Here is a 15,565-nt window from a genome sequence, read left to right as displayed (position 1 = left end):
GGAGAGTGTTCCATCACACTCCTGACTTATCCTCAGTGTTTAGTGTGTTGATAATTTTGGATTTGAAAGATTCTCCTCATAACACATCTGTCAGGATGACACTGGAAAAAGGAAAGATGATTTCTCTAGGTTGTTCCAGAGACGGGAATCCAACAGTCCACAATTTCACCTGGTTTAAGATCTCCCAAGGCAAGGTGACGAATTTGGCAGTCGCTGGTCAAACTATTACAGTTCCTTATGGATTTGATGAAGAAATCTCCTACTACTGTGAAGCAACAAGTATCCTGGGCAGTTCCCAATCTCTGCCCATTAGAATTCACACTGAATGTGAGTAATTTTTTTATTCGTTCATGGGATGAAGGTCTCACTGGCTAGACCAACATTTATTGCCCATCCCAAATTACCCTGGAACAGAATGGCTTGCTGGGCCATTTCAGAGGGTATTGAAGAGTCAACCACATCGCTGTGAGTCTGGAGCCACATGTAGGCCAGACCAGGTAAGGACGGCAGATTTCCCTCCCTAAAGGACATTAGTGAACCAAATGGGTTTTTAACGACAATCGGCAATGTTTTCATGGTCATCGTTAGACTTTCAATTCCAGATCCTAATTGAATTGGTTGACAAGTGGACATTTGACACTTTGGCAACAATCTGTCCACAATTATCTGCTTCCAAGGCAATCATCACACTCTACTCATGCAGTATCAATTGTTGTTCCTCTTGAGATTTGATATTCTTGCAATTCTGTTCTGATGAGTGAAAGATGAAAAGCTTTTAGAGAATGTCTCCTTTTACACCAATGCTTAAGTTTAGTACTGCCAAGTGACTATAAATATCTTCTTCTGTAAATCAGAATCCTGAATACTCTCTCAAATGACGAACACATCATTTCTGGTACATGAATCAGAGAAAGTTAGTATGCAGGTGCAGCAAGTGGTTAGGAAGGCAAATGGAACGTTGGTGTTTATTGCAAGCAAGCTTGAGTGTAAAAGTAGGGACACATGTAACAACTGTACAGGCTCTTGGTGAGACTGCATCAGGAGTACTGTGTACAGTCTTGGCTTCTGACATAGAAAAGATGGGGCTGAATACGCAGCTGTAGACTACCTGTAATTCTGTGTAACGTTATCTGCAGGTGAGGAATACAGTGCAGTCTGTACGCGTGCTAGTGTTGGAGCTGTATCCAGTCCATGATTATATAAAGAGACTATTCAAATCTAGATTTTAAACCTCATGAGTTTGTCCATATTTAATTCATTTGCTGATATGGGCAACATCCCTAATTACCCCTTGAGCCATTGTCTTGAACTGCTGCAGTCCATGTGCATTAGGTACACCCACAGCAATGTTAGGCAGTGAGTTCCAGGATTTTGACCCAGTGACAGTGTAAGAATGGCAATAGATTTCCAAGTCAGGATGGTGAATGACTTGGAGGGGAACTTACAGGTGGTGGTGTTTCCATGAGTCTTCTGTCCTTGTCCTTCTAGATGTTAGAGGTCACAGGTTTGGAAAGTGCTGTTAAAGGAGCCTTGGTGAGCAGTTGCAGTGCATCTTGTAGATGGTACACACACTGCTGCCACTGTGCATCGGCGGTGGAGGGAGTGAATGTTGAAGATGATGAGTGGGATGCCACTCAAGTGGGCTACTTTGTCCTGGATGGTGTCAAGCTTCTTGAGTGTTGTGGGAGCTGCACTCATCCAGGCAAGTGGAGAGTATTCTATTCACACTCCTGACTTCAGCTCAGTGTTTAATGTGTTGATAATTTTGTATTTGAAAGATTCTCCTCACAACACGTCTGTCAGGATGACACTGGAAAAAGGAAAGGTGATTTCTCTAAGTTGTTCCAGTGACGGGAATCCAGCAGTCCACAATTTCACCTGGTTTAAGATCTCCCAAGGCAAGGTGACGAATCTGGCGCTCGCTGGTCAAACTATTACAGTTCCTTATGGATTCGATGAGGAAATTTCCTACTACTGTGAAGCAACAAGTATCCTGGGCAGTTCCCAGTCTCTGCCCATTAGAATTCCCACTGAATGTGAGTAATTTCAATCCTGACTTTTAAACAATTCCACATCTTGTCCAAACTCCGAGGTGAACCAAATCTCCCCTTGGGTGTTGCTGAAAACATGCTGTCGAAGGTTTCAATCCTCGTCAGGACAGAGTCACGAGAAAACCCAATCTCAACGGGAACAGCCATTTCTGATGCGGGAGAAGAGGGCATGCTGATTGGCTGGCAAGTCGACATTTCTCCACGGTTTGTTCACAATTCTCAGTGATGGTGACCGTGAAAATACCAGATTGTTGTAAAAACCCATCTGGTGCACAAATCTCCTTTAGGGAGGGAATTCTGCCATCCTTACCCGGTCTGGCCTACATGTGACTCCTGACCCACACCTATGTGGGTGAATCTTAACTGCCCCTCTGAATGGGCCAGGCAAGCCACTCAGTTGTATTCGAGCGGGCGGCTCACCACCGCCTTCTCAAGGGGCAACTAGGGATGGGCAATAAACGCTGGCCCTGCCAGTGATGCCCACATTACTGAATGAATTCCAATAGAAGAGGAGTCCTCCCATTCTCGAGATTGGTGATCCATACACTGGGCTGACATTCCCAGTCATTCAATAATCAGCCTGTTCCCCCATTCAATCAGATCACGGCTGGTCTGTATATTAACCCCATCCACCCACCTCGGTTCCTTAAACCTTAACCACCTCCGCCCCCCGCCGACCCAACAAAAATCTCCCAATCTCGGTTTTGAAATTTACAATTGACCCCTCCCAGCCTCGACAGCTTTTTCTGGGGGGGAGAGTTCCAGATTTCCACCCCCCCTTTGTGTGAAGAAGTGCTTCCTGACATCACCCCCTGAACGGCCTGGCTCCAATTTTAAGATTCTGCCCCTTTGTTCTGGACCCCCCCACACCACCAGGGGAAATAGTTTCTCTCTGTCGACACTATCGAATCCTTAAATCATCTTAAACTCCTCGATTAGATCACCCCTTAATCTTCGAGACTCGAGGGAACACAAGCCTGGTCTGTGCAACCGGTCCTAGGGATTTAACCCTTTCAGCCCTGGGATCGTTCTGGTGACTGGGCTGCACCCCCTCCAAGGACAACATATCCTCCCTGAGTTGTGGGACCAAAAACTGAACCCACTAACTTAGGTGGGCTCTGAGCAGAGATTTATAACCTGATGCATCACTCCGACCCTCTTTGTATTCCCACTTCCTTGGGATAAAGGTCCCTATTCCATCGGAATTCTCTATTGCTACGGTGTGAGTGACACGGGATATATTAACGGGCGGTTTTCCTCTGAACTGTATCTCACAGATGGTGCGGTCATACTGCCAGAGTCCAGGTGTACACAGTATCTGACCAACCTCACCTGCCTCTGTCTGGTCCGTGCAAACTCCTCAGTCCACATCACGTGGGCTCTGCCGGGAAGGACGGTCAGACAGACAGGATCGGACGGGATCTACAAGACGGTGTCGGCCAGGGTCGGTCCCTTGGTAACCAACACGCTGACCATCAGTGGGAGCAACATGGCCTTTCAGACGGTGAACTGCTCTGTGGTGAATGATCGAGGGGACAGATACTTACAGAGGCGATTGGAAATCCAGGCTGTGGGGGAACAAGGTCAGTCCCTGCCCAAGGTTAAATAAAGGCTCATTAAAGAGTAAATGACCATTGGACAGTGGACACACGGGGGATTCAGAAACCTGTCCCTATTCAGGACAAAACAAGGTCACGTTATTATAGTGCGGGACCAAGGCACATCCCGAAAGACATTCCCATCGTATCCACGTCAGATGTTGAAGGCTGTGGCTCAGTGTGCTCAGAGCTGTGTCAGAGTGTGGCGCTGTTGGAGGGTCAGTACTGAGGGAGTGCTGCACTGTCGGAGGGTCAGTACTGAGGGAGTGCTGCACTGTCAGAGGGTCAGTACTGAGGGAGTGCCGCACTGTCTGAGGGTCACTACTGAAGGAGTGCTGCACTGTCAGAGGGTCAGTACTGAGGGTGTGCTGCACTGTCAGAGAATCAGTACTGAGAGAGTGCTGCACTGTCAGAGAGTCAGTACTGAGAGAGTGCTGCACTGTCAGAAGGTCAGTACTGAGGGAGTGCTGCACTGTCAGAGGGTCAGTACTGAGGGTGTGCTGCATTGTCAGAGGGTTAGTACTGAGGGTGTGCTGCACTGTCAGAGGGTTAGTACTGAGGGAGTGCTGCACTGTCAGAGGGTCAGTACTGAGGGTGTGTTGCACTGTCAGAGGGTTAGTACTGAGGGTGTGCTGCATTGTCAGAAGGTCAGTACTGAGGGTGTGCTGCACTGTCAGAGGGTTAGTACTAAAGGAGGTTACAACTCTCAGGAAAGACTGAACAGGCTGGGATTCTTTTCTCTAGAAAAGAGAAGGCTGAACGGTGACCTGATCGAGGTCTTTAAAATGATGAAAGCGTTTCGATAGGGTAGACGTAGAGAAGATGTTTCCACTTATGGATGAGAACAGAACTGGGGCCATCGATATAAGACCATCACTAATAAACCCCAATGGGGAATTCAGGAGAAACTTCTTTACCCAGAGAGTGGGGAGAATGTGGGACTCGCTCCCACAGGGAGTGGTGGAGGTGAATAGTGTCGATGTATTTAAGGGGGAAGCTGGATAAACACATGAGGGAGAAAGGAATAGAAGGACATGGTGATGGGGTGAGATAGAGAGGGGGTGGGAGGAGGCTCGTGTGGAGCAGAAACACCAGCACAGAGCAGATGGGCTGAACGGCCTTTTGCTGTGCTGGAAGTGAATTCTATCCTGTGATAATTCTAGGTCTCCTGCATTTATTCAACGTGCTGAGAACCTGAGGACACCCCAAAGAGCATTCCAGCCTTTGCTTGGAGTGTGGTCACAGCCCTACTTTTGCACAGCAAGATCCCACAAATGCCAATGGCCAAATAATCAGTTGATAATTATTTTATGTTAACTGTTGTGGTTTCAGGGCTGAGAGAACTCCCCCTGCACCCATCGTCTTTGCTCTTCTGCGCCTGGCCAAGAGACCTTGAGCGGACCAGGCTCATTATCTGTGATGCATCCCACAGTAGGATAGCCACTTGACGATAATTGTGTGACGCTTGGTGATTTATGGCAAGTGATTTTTACAGGGTGCGTGTGAGAATTTAAGGGATTTCTCATCTGATCATTTCTAATTCTTCTCCTCCTTAGCTGGAACAAGGTCTGGCCTGATGTGGAAAATTGGATTAGGTTCTGTGGGAGGGGCTGTCCTGCTCATCACCACGACAATCGCGATTTACCTCATTACAAAGACATACAGGAGAACGGACAAGTGAGTGTGGGCACAACTGGGAAATCAACCCTCCCTATCTCTGTAACCTACTCCAATCCTTACACACCTCCCTATTTCTGTAACCTCCTCCAGTCCCTACAACCCTTACTATCTCTGTAACCTCCTCCAGCCCCTACAACCCTCCCTATCTCTGTAACCTCCTCCAGTCCCTACAACACTCCCTATCTCTGTAACCTCCTCCTGCCCCTCCAACCCTCCTTATCTCTGTAACCTCCTCCAGCCCCTACAACCCTCCCTATCTCTGTAACCTCCTCCGGCCCCTACAACCCTCCTTATCTCTGTACCCTCCTCCAGCACCTACAACCCTCCCTTTCTGTAACCTCCTCCAGTCCCTAAAACCCTCCCCATCTCAGTGACCCACATCAGACCCTACAATCCTCCCTATCTCTGTAACCTCCTCCAGCCCCGACAACCCTCCCAATCTGTGTAACCTCCTCCAGTCCCGACGACCTTCCCTATCTTTATAGCCTCCTGCATCCTGCCAGAATCGGGAAAAGAACCAGAGGGGGGAGATGAGGGGAATTTTTTTTTGACACAGCGAGTTGTTGTGATCTGGAAGGCGCTGCCTGAAAGGGCGGTGGAAGCAGATTCAATAGCAACTTTCACAAGGGGAATTGGATAAATACTCAAAGGGGAAAATTTTGCAGGTCTATGAGGGAAAGAGTGGGGTCACGGACATTTGGGACTAATTGGACAGATCTTTCAAAGAGCCAGCACAGGCACGATGGGCTGAATGGTTTGTTTTGTCTCCTTATTCCTCCTCCTGAAATATATCACCTCTGAATTCTCTGCATTAAATGTCATCTCTCTATCCAAACTCCCAATTAGTCCCTGTCCTCCTGAAGTCACTGACCCATCCTTTTCCCAGTTTGTCATGTTCCTGAACTCAACACCGATCCGGAGTCGGGAAAATTTCAGACAGTGAACCAACCACAAGAATTAAAATTCAGTCACAATATTATAATCTGGTTGCAATCTCCAGCATTACAATGGGAACCTTATCATTTCCCTGGCTTGTAACTTTATCTTGACCTACGTCCTCAGACCAAGAGGAATTGAAATAAAACAGACAGGAAAGGTGATCCCAGAGGAGTAGCCTGAAATGATGTCCGTGAGACAGGAACCAAACAGAATGAAACGTGTTGAAATATTCTCTCTCCTTCCCAAAATGGGCCAGGTAATAACTTTCCCCATGACTGATGCATGTGGTGCAATTACTCCTTCACCTCATAGATGGAGTACCAGCCGCTAAGGTTAAGGACAGACATCCGTTTATACGGCACATTCCCCTTCTCTCTCGATAAGGCTTCAGTTATTACATGTTAAACAGGAGCCATGGAGCACAGAGCACTGAGGAGTGACAATAGTTAACAGGGCCCCCATTAACATAACCCACCTTCACCCCATTAGGCTGACAAGTCCCCAGGTTCTCATGAGCTGCATCTTCACACCTTAAATGTGGCTGCAGAGAAAGTAGAGTTGTTGCTTGTAATTTTCCAAAACTCCCTAGATTCTGGAAAAGTCCCAGCAGATTGAAAAAAATCTCAAATGTAACATTTCTATTCAAGAAAGGAGGGAGACAGAGAACGGGAAAGTACAGGCCAGTTAGTCCAACACCTGTGATAGGGAAAATACTAGAATCAATTAATAAGGAGGTTAGAGAGAACTTTTAGAAAATCTAAATGTAATCAGGCAGAGTCACCATGGTCTTGTGAAAGGGAAGTCTTGCATTCTTTAACAAAGTATCAAGCAACTGTGGATAAAGGAGATGTGGTATACTTGGATTTGCATAAGGCATTCAACATGGCGTCACATCAAAGGTTACAAGTCAAAATATGAGCTCCTGGTGTCAGGGGTAACATATTAGCGTGCAGAGAGGATTGGTTCAGGAACAGGAGCATAGAATAGGGATAAGCGGGTTATTTTCGGGTTAATGAGTGCAATGCAATAGGGATCAGAGCTGGAGCCTCAACTATTTACAACTTACATCAATGACTTAGATGAAGGGACTGAATGTATTGTTGCTAATGTTGCTGATGACACAAAGAAAGGCAGGAGAGTGAGTTGTGAAGAGGACATAAGGAGTCTGCAAAGGGATATAGATAGGCTAAGTGAATGGGTACAAAATTGGCAGATGGAACACAAGGTGGGAAAATATGAACTTGTCCACTTGGGCAGGAGAAAGAGAAAAGCAGCAAATGATCTAAATGGAGAGAGATTGCAGAACTTTAAGGTACAGAGGGATCTGGGTGTCCTGGTACATGAATCACAATAAGTTAGTCAGCAGATGCAGCAAATGATTAGGAAGGCAAATGGAATGTTGCCATTTATTGCGAGGGGACCGGAATATAAAAGTAGGGATGTTTTACTACAGTTGCACAGGGCATTGGTGAGACCACATGTGGAGAACTGTGCACAGTTTTGGTCTCATTTTATGAAGGACATTATTGCATTAGTCGCAGTTCAGAGAAGGTTCGCTCGACTGGTTCCTGGAATGAGGGGGTTATCTTACAAGGAAAGGTTGGACAGGCTGGGCCTGAAGCCATTGGAGGCAACACAGTTTCAAAATAAGGAGCCTTCCATTTAAAATGGTGATGAGGAGGGATTATTTCCCCTCAGGGATTCTTCAGTATTTGGAATTCTCCTACCCAGGCAGCAGTGGATGCTGGATCATTGAACACGTTTAAGGCTGAGCTAGTTGGATTCCTGACTGACAGGACAGTCAAGGGTATAGGAGGTAAACGGGAAAGTAGGGTTAAGGCCACAGTCAGATTAGCCTTGATCATATAAAATGGTGGAACAGGCTCCAGGGGCCGAAAGGTCTGTGTCTGTCCCTAATTCATATGTGCGTGTGTCACAGAGCATTTCACAGCCAATGAAGTAATTTTGAAGAGTAGTCATATGTTGCAACGTAGGATCCGAGGCAGCCAATTCTTATACAGCAAGATCCAACAAACACCAATGTGACAATGACCCAGGTCACCTGTGTGGATCTGCTGATCGAGGACAACTCAACCGCACATCTTTAGAAGTAAAAGTATCAATAATCAAACCCCGTTCAGCATCAATAATCAAATCCCGTTCAGTATCAATAATCAAACCCCGTTCAGCATCAATAATCAAACCCCGTTCAGCATCAATAATCAAATCCCGTTCAGTATCAATAATCAAACCCCGTTCAGCATCAATAATCAAACCCCGTTCAGAATCAATAATCAAACCCCGTTCTGCATCAATAATCAAACACCGTTCAGAATCAATAATCAAACCCCGTTCAGTATCAATAATCAAACCCCGTTCAGCATCAATAATCAAACCCCGTTCAGTAGCAATAATCAAACCTTCTTTCAGTATCAATAATCAAACCCCGTTCACGATCAATAATCAAACCCCATTCAGTATCAATAATCAAACCTTTGTTCAATATCAATAATCAAACCCTGTTCAGTATCAATAATCAAACCCTGTTCAGCATCAATAATCAAACCCCGTTCAGTATCAATAATCAAACCCCTTTCACTATCAATAATCAATCACCGTCCAGTGTCAATAATCAACCCCGTTCAGTATCAATAATCAAACCCCGTTCAGTATCAATAATCAAGCCCCATTCAGAATCAATAATCAAACCCCATTCAATGTCAATAATCAAATCCTGTTCAGTATCAATAATTAATGTATCTATTGTGGGTGGAATTTTCGATTTGGATCAATAATACTAAACACTGATCACTCTGATTGTCAATCTAATCATTTCTGTTTCTATTACAGAAGAAAGATGAGGAGGATCTGAAAATGAAATCTAACCGCGGAATCAATCCTGATACAGATGATGATCTTTACACAAACTGTGATTTTGCCGAGGATTCTGTTTATGTGAATGTATAAACTGAGCAAGAATGAGACACACACAGTGTGGGGAGAATACAGAATGGGAGAATCATTCAAAACTCCAATTTACCTTCCTAATATCCACAGGAACTCACTCCCAGGAAATAGATTTAAACCTCTTGTTACAATCTGATGGAATTTCTTCGGAATGATCTATCCAGGATGATTGTCTGTGGGTTTCAATTCGAAAATCCTCCTTCAGAATTGTCCCTCACTGTTGGAAACATCCTTCTCTCCATTCTGATTGTAAATGTCTTTAGATATCTTTCGATGATGTACCAGGACAGAACGGACAAATTCAATCCCGTGTCCGTGATTAAGAGTTAATTTTCATTCTGTTATTCACCTTCCTGTCTGTCAGTGTTTACAGAATATTCATCAGCCAGTGTAGATTTCAGGAAATGCACGATTAGTGGATAATTGGAGCAGAGAAGATAGGAATAATTTACTCAGCATTTTACAGTCAAACTTATTTTCAGATATTTGGATTTTATATTTCATTATTAAATAGCGAAACTAACAACAATCTGGGAAACAGGGAAACAGAGTTGCTTGTAGAATTGGGAAATTCTCTCCAACACAAAGGAAAACCGAGGACCTAGAGTGCCACCACTGGTGGGAGGACATCAGTACAGCGTGACGTGTTTACATTGTAATTGTGGACAGAGGAAATTATGATGTACGTTTTTCAATACATCATAGATGGATGAAACACAATGTGATTACAGAACAAGCTAAAGCTACAATAAACAACCATTTTAGTCTCTCAGTTTCTGAAAGTACATTTAGCATTCATCCTGATGGCTGAGTGGTTGGGTGGACTGTGCTGTGTGTTACAGATTACAGAGACCAACATCCTAGATCCAGGTTTAGTTCTGTGTTTGATTAAAAGATCCCAACCACATTTGTAGAACAAAGATTGGGAAAATAAGTAATTCACCAGCATTAATCTGTAATTGATTAATCTCCCTCTGTTAATCATTTGAGGACAGGATTGGGTTTGAGGGCGCTACCCTCCAGAATCATACACATCCATTGATTGCCCATTGAATAGGAACAGGAGGCCATTTAGCCCCCTTGAGTCTGTTACACAGGAACAGCAGTAGGTCCATTCAGCCCCTTTGATGCTGTTACAAAGTTACAGGAGGAGGCCATTCAGCCCCTCGAGCCTGTTGCACTGGAAGAGGATGAGGCCCATTCAGCCCCCTCGAGTCTGTTACACAGTAACAGGAGGAGGCCCATTCGGCCCCCTCGAGTTTGTTACACAGTAACAGGAGGAGGCCTTTTCAGTCCCCTTGAACCTGTTACAAAGGTACAGGAGGAGGCCCATTCAGCCCCCTCGAGTCTGTTACACAGGAACAGGAGGAGGCCCATTCAGCCCCCTCGAGTCTGTTACACAGTAACAGGAGGAGGCCCATTCAGTCACCCAGGTGCCTGTTACACAGGAACAGGAAGAGGCCCATTCAACCACCTAGCTGCCTGTTACACAGGTACGGGAAGAGGCCCATTCAGCCCCCTTGAATCTGTTACACAGGAACAGGAGAAGGCCATTCAACCACAGCCTTGGCACCAAAGGGGTTACCAGTTTGCTTATGGTGCAAGACAAAGAGTTGGTTTCTCAAATTCACACAAACCAACTCACATTTTGTCTCACAGTGACACATCCACCCTTTCTAATTAAATACACAGAGGGAGCAGCACAGGAAGAGGTCATTCAGCCCAAGCAGAGCGTGTGGGCAATTCCTCCCCAGGCGAGCAGTCGGACAGGTCCTGGGTAAGTAACGGAACGATTGGAATTCACTTCCACGACCAACACCGTCCTTTGTTGATGTTGTGACTTTTTAAAGACAGATTCCAATGATTGATGCCTTTGAAATATTTCTACTGATTATTGAGATCAGGGTGTGAGGCTCAAGTCTGTCATACAGAACATCTTTCTAGCTCAAGGGATGAGGAAAATGGGATACCCTGAGCTTGTGAAAGGTGCTATAGAAATGCAAGCCCTTCATTGTTCTTCATTCTTAAAGCCTTGTAACCCTCAGCAGAGCACTTCTCATCCCACAGCGAATCAAATTAGTCTGTGAAGACATTATCTAAAAGGAGTTCTGATCTCTCGAGATCTGTTGGTCAAGAGGTGAGGTCTCATTAACTCCTTTCTCTTTCAGAGTTTGAGAGTGAGAAGTGGATGGAATATCTGGGAGTGGACAATGATCGGGAAATCTTACTTCCTCCTGTCCCTTCTCCAAGGTAACATCATCATCAGATTTAATGTTAATAATCTCTGTAAAGGATCATTCTTATTGTGCTGTGATTGGGAACTGATTCAGCAGTGACCCTGTGCACATACACAGACCAAGTCCCATTCACCAATCACCCCTGTGCTCACTGATATACACTGTCTCCCTGTCTGACAGCAGAATTGGAGGTGAGCAGCGATCTCAGAGAGTTGTAGGGGCTGGAGGAGGTTACAGAGTTAGGCAGGATTGTAACAGCGAGAGCAGAATCTTAAAATTCAGGTGGTATCGGACGTTGGTCAGTGAGCGATGGGGGGTGGTAAAAGGTTGAGTAGAAAATCAGGAATAAAAACTGGGGATGAAGTCTATCCCGATGCTAGGAATCCGATAGCCATATACTGAAATTTGTGTCTTTTGCTGATTTTAGTCAGAATTTCCCATGAAGACAACACAGCAGCTCCTAGAATAGACAGGCTGTTCAGCATCGCACTTACTGTCCATTCTCACCATGATAGAAACTTCAATAAGGGAGCAAGATAACTGAAAGAGAGAAGGAAGGTAAAGCTGTCCATGTCTGAAGGTGTCGATATTCAGTTTGCATATTTGTCTTTGCTCTCGACACATGCAGAGCTCAGGCTGGAGGCGCTTTGTTAGTGTGTTTCACAGTGTCTGCTGGAGTAGGGTCAGTGCTGAGCTTGGGGACAAGTCAGTCTACAATGCTGCATCGGAATCAACAATACAACAATATGGGGTTTGGATCAGAAATAATCCCTTAGACAATGAGGATCCAAAGAGATTCCTTAGACAATGAGGATCCAAAGAGATTCCTCAGAGAATGAAGATTACAAAGTGCACTAATTATATTGAATCAGATTAGCCAATCAGCTGTGTTGAAGAGCAGACAGGAATGATAGGCTAAATAGTGATTCATAATGGTGATAATGGGGGGAGTTCTGAGGGCTCCTAATCCATTGTCCTGTCTTGTAAATCAGCACTGAATGGATCTCAATTGGTGCGTCTTGTAGACTCTGTGTTGGGTGGAAGACTGGCTTCACTAAACAGAGTCCTGAGGACCATGAGCCAATGTAGAATGAACTTGTCCACTCCTGTGTCCAGGATTCCCTTCCATCCGTTGTGAAACCTTGGGGAGTTCCTTGTGTGTCCTGTAGATGGTCCACACTGCAGCCACTGTGCCCCAGTGATGGAGGGGGTGGATATCGAGTCTAGTGGATCTATAAACCATCCAGAGTTAAATATTGATATTTCTCTCCCCAGTTGGACTGTCACAAGAGTGGAAAGGTGACACGCCACAAGAGGTGATAGCGCAGGAAGGTTCGTGCGTACAGATTCCACGTCATTACAGTTATCTATCAGAGGTGGAAAACCAACTGCGAGCTAGAGTCTGGTTTAATAATGAGAAACAAATTCCCTGGGCTCCCATTGCCTTTCCCTCCAAGGATCACAATCACGAGTTACCACGGTTCCACCATCGGACCCGGCTGTCTGGAGACCTGAAAGATGGCGACTGTTCCCTGATTATAACCAACATCAGACGGAGATGCAGGACCTTATTTTTTCAGAATAGAATTTGACATCAGGAACAGTTACAGCTACTATCCTGTAACCCAGCTTCACGTTTCTGATAAGTGCTGCGTTATAATTACCATTCCAACGCACTCCTGGTTGGTCTCGCACATTCTACCCTCTGTAAACTTGGGGTCATCTTAAACTCTGCTGCCCCTGTCTTAACCAGCAGTAACTCCCATTCCCTCATCCCCCCCTGTACTCTCTGACCTAGATTGGCTCCTGGTCAAGGAGCCAATGATTTCATGATTTCAAAATACTCGTCCTTGCTTCCTCCCTATCTCTGTAATCTCCTCCTGTCCTACAGCCTTCCCAGATTTCTGCACTCCTCTACCTCTGGACTCTTCAGCATCCCTGATTTCCATCGCTCCAGCATGGACGGCCAAGCCATCAGTAGCCTGGGTCCTAAGCCCAAAATCCCTTCACCTCTCTATCTCCTCCTTTAAGACCCTCCTTAAAACCCACCTCTTCGACCAAGATTCTGATCACCTGACCTAATATCTCCTTATATGGTGTGGGACCATACTTTGTATTATAATGCTCCTGTGTAGCACCTTGTGATATTTTATTACAATATAATCTATTGTTCTATGCTCCTCTAGACCATTTATATTCTTAATATCAAGGTAATATGCAACCTCCTTATTTTCCTGACCAAAATGTAATATCTCACATGTATTAATGTTGAAACTAATTTGTCAATTATCTGCCCATTCTGCAAGTTTATTAATATCTTCCTGCAATTTGTTGCAGTCCTCCCCATTATTGACCATCCCCCCCAATTCAGCCTCATCTGTAAATATCGGTTTCAGTGGATCTACAAACCATCCAGAGTTAAATATTGATATTTCTCTCCCCAGCTGAACCCTCACAAGAGTGGAAAGGTGACACTCCACGAGAGGTGACAGCGCAGGAAGGTTCGTGTGTACAGATTCCATGTCATTACAGTTATCCATCGTGTCTGGAAAACCAACTGCGAGGTGGAGTCTGGTTTAATAATGAGAAACAGATTCCCTGGGCTCCCATTGCCTTTCACTCCAAGGATCACAGTCACGAGTTACCACGGTTCCACCATCGGACCCAGCTGTCTGGAGACCTGAAAGATGGCGACTGTTCCCTGATTATAAACAACATCAGACGGGAAGATGCAGGACCTTATTTTTTCAGAATAGAATTTGACAATGGTCCGAGCCATAACTATTACCCTGTAACCCAGCTTCATGTTTCTGGTACGTGCTGTGTTATAATTACTCAACAATTCACATTCAACACTCAATGGGAAATAACACAAACTGTGATGTTTACATATTTACACAAAACACAGCTTATTATAACACACTGTCTGATTCTCAACAACCTGGTGATAGCTTCCAGTTCAGTTCTAAATCAACCTCTAATACTCACTTTAATATCAATGATTAAATGTATTGACTGTGTCCATCAATGTTATCAACTCCCATCGATCTCTCTAATCCTCTTTAAACGAAAGACTTGCATTTCTATAGCGCCGTTCACCACCTCAACACTTCTCTTGCACGTTCACAGCCAATGAAATATTTCCTGAATTGTCGTTATCATTGTCATGTCAGAAACACAGCTGACAATTAATGCACAGAAAGATCCCACAGACTGCAATAACATAAATAACCCAGATCACTGAGACAATGGTCAGAGGGTGCACTCCAAACTCTGGTCTGCTCCACCACCCTCACCCACTATTATCAGTTCAAGTGTCTCGGAGTGAACGTGTATTAAGCTGAGAGACAGAAACACCAAAGTCTCAAAGCAGGAAATTCTCTCCTGATCGTTGTAACCTATCAGATCTGATATCATCCTTGTAAAAGTGCTTTCTCTTGTGGGACTGTGATTTCTATTTGAACTGATGCTTCACGTTATATTTCTCTAAAAGGATCCATTCTCTGTCTGATAGATTTCACAGATAAACCCACGATATTCCCTGCTGAAATTATTGCAGGAAAGCGTGTGGATGTAAGCTGCACCTTCAACACAACGTGCAATGGAACAGCAGCACCTGTCTTAACCTGGGACACTCCCACTGACGTACCTGCATCAGTCTCAACTTCTGTTCTGACCCTGATCCCATCACTCAAACACCACGGACACACTCTCAGCTGCAGAGTGAGATATCCATCTGTTTCATCGGAGCGGACCCTCGTACTAACTGTGCAACAGAAGTACAGACATCCTTCATTCTACATTAGCGACAGTCCAGTACTCCCCCGGTACTGATCTCTAACAATGCAGCACTCCCTCAGTACTGATCTCCAACAATGCAGCGCTCCCCAGATACCGATCTCCAACAATGCAGCAGTCCCCCAGTACTGATCTCCAACAGTGCAGCACTCCCCCAGTACTGATGTCCAACAGTCCAGCACTGCCCCAGTACTGATCTCCGACAGTGCAGCACTCCCTCAGTACTGACCCTCCAACAGTGCAGCACTCCCCCAGTACTGAGCCTCTGACAGTGCAGCACTCCCTCAGTCATAAT

The 15,565-nt window shown here is 45.2% G+C and overlaps 2 protein-coding genes across 10 annotated transcripts in view; both read left to right on the top strand.

Moving 5' to 3' along the window:
• LOC121274085 (Schwann cell myelin protein-like) overlaps window positions 1-10,007 on the top strand; it is a 36,045-nt gene extending 26,038 nt beyond the window's left edge. For 8 of the 9 annotated variants that reach the window (XM_041181234.1, XM_041181238.1, XM_041181235.1 and 5 more), the window contains 4 exons: window positions 1,779-2,036; window positions 3,329-3,634; window positions 5,206-5,326; window positions 9,119-10,007. In XM_041181234.1, coding sequence (XP_041037168.1) covers window positions 1,779-2,036; window positions 3,329-3,634; window positions 5,206-5,326; window positions 9,119-9,140 — 707 coding nt within the window. In that variant the 3' untranslated portion in view covers window positions 9,141-10,007. The remainder of the gene's footprint in view (window positions 1-1,778; window positions 2,037-3,328; window positions 3,635-5,205; window positions 5,327-9,118) is intronic. The other variant, XM_041181233.1, reaches the window with a different exon arrangement.
• Window positions 10,008-11,445: 1,438 nt separating this feature from the next.
• Window positions 11,446-15,306, top strand: LOC121274100 (sialic acid-binding Ig-like lectin 13). The gene is made up of 4 exons (XM_041181253.1): window positions 11,446-11,485; window positions 12,748-12,771; window positions 13,941-14,285; window positions 14,987-15,306. Exons 1-4 carry the CDS (start codon window positions 11,446-11,448, stop codon window positions 15,304-15,306), a joined length of 729 nt encoding a protein of 242 aa, XP_041037187.1.
• The last annotated feature ends 259 nt before the right edge of the window (window positions 15,307-15,565 follow it).

The sequence above is a fragment of the Carcharodon carcharias genome (assembly GCF_017639515.1).
Source record: "Carcharodon carcharias isolate sCarCar2 chromosome 29 unlocalized genomic scaffold, sCarCar2.pri SUPER_29_unloc_3, whole genome shotgun sequence".
NCBI classification, from domain to species: domain Eukaryota; kingdom Metazoa; phylum Chordata; class Chondrichthyes; order Lamniformes; family Lamnidae; genus Carcharodon; species Carcharodon carcharias.
Note: the sequence above shows the minus strand (reverse complement) of the source record. Positions and strands in the feature narration are given on the sequence as shown.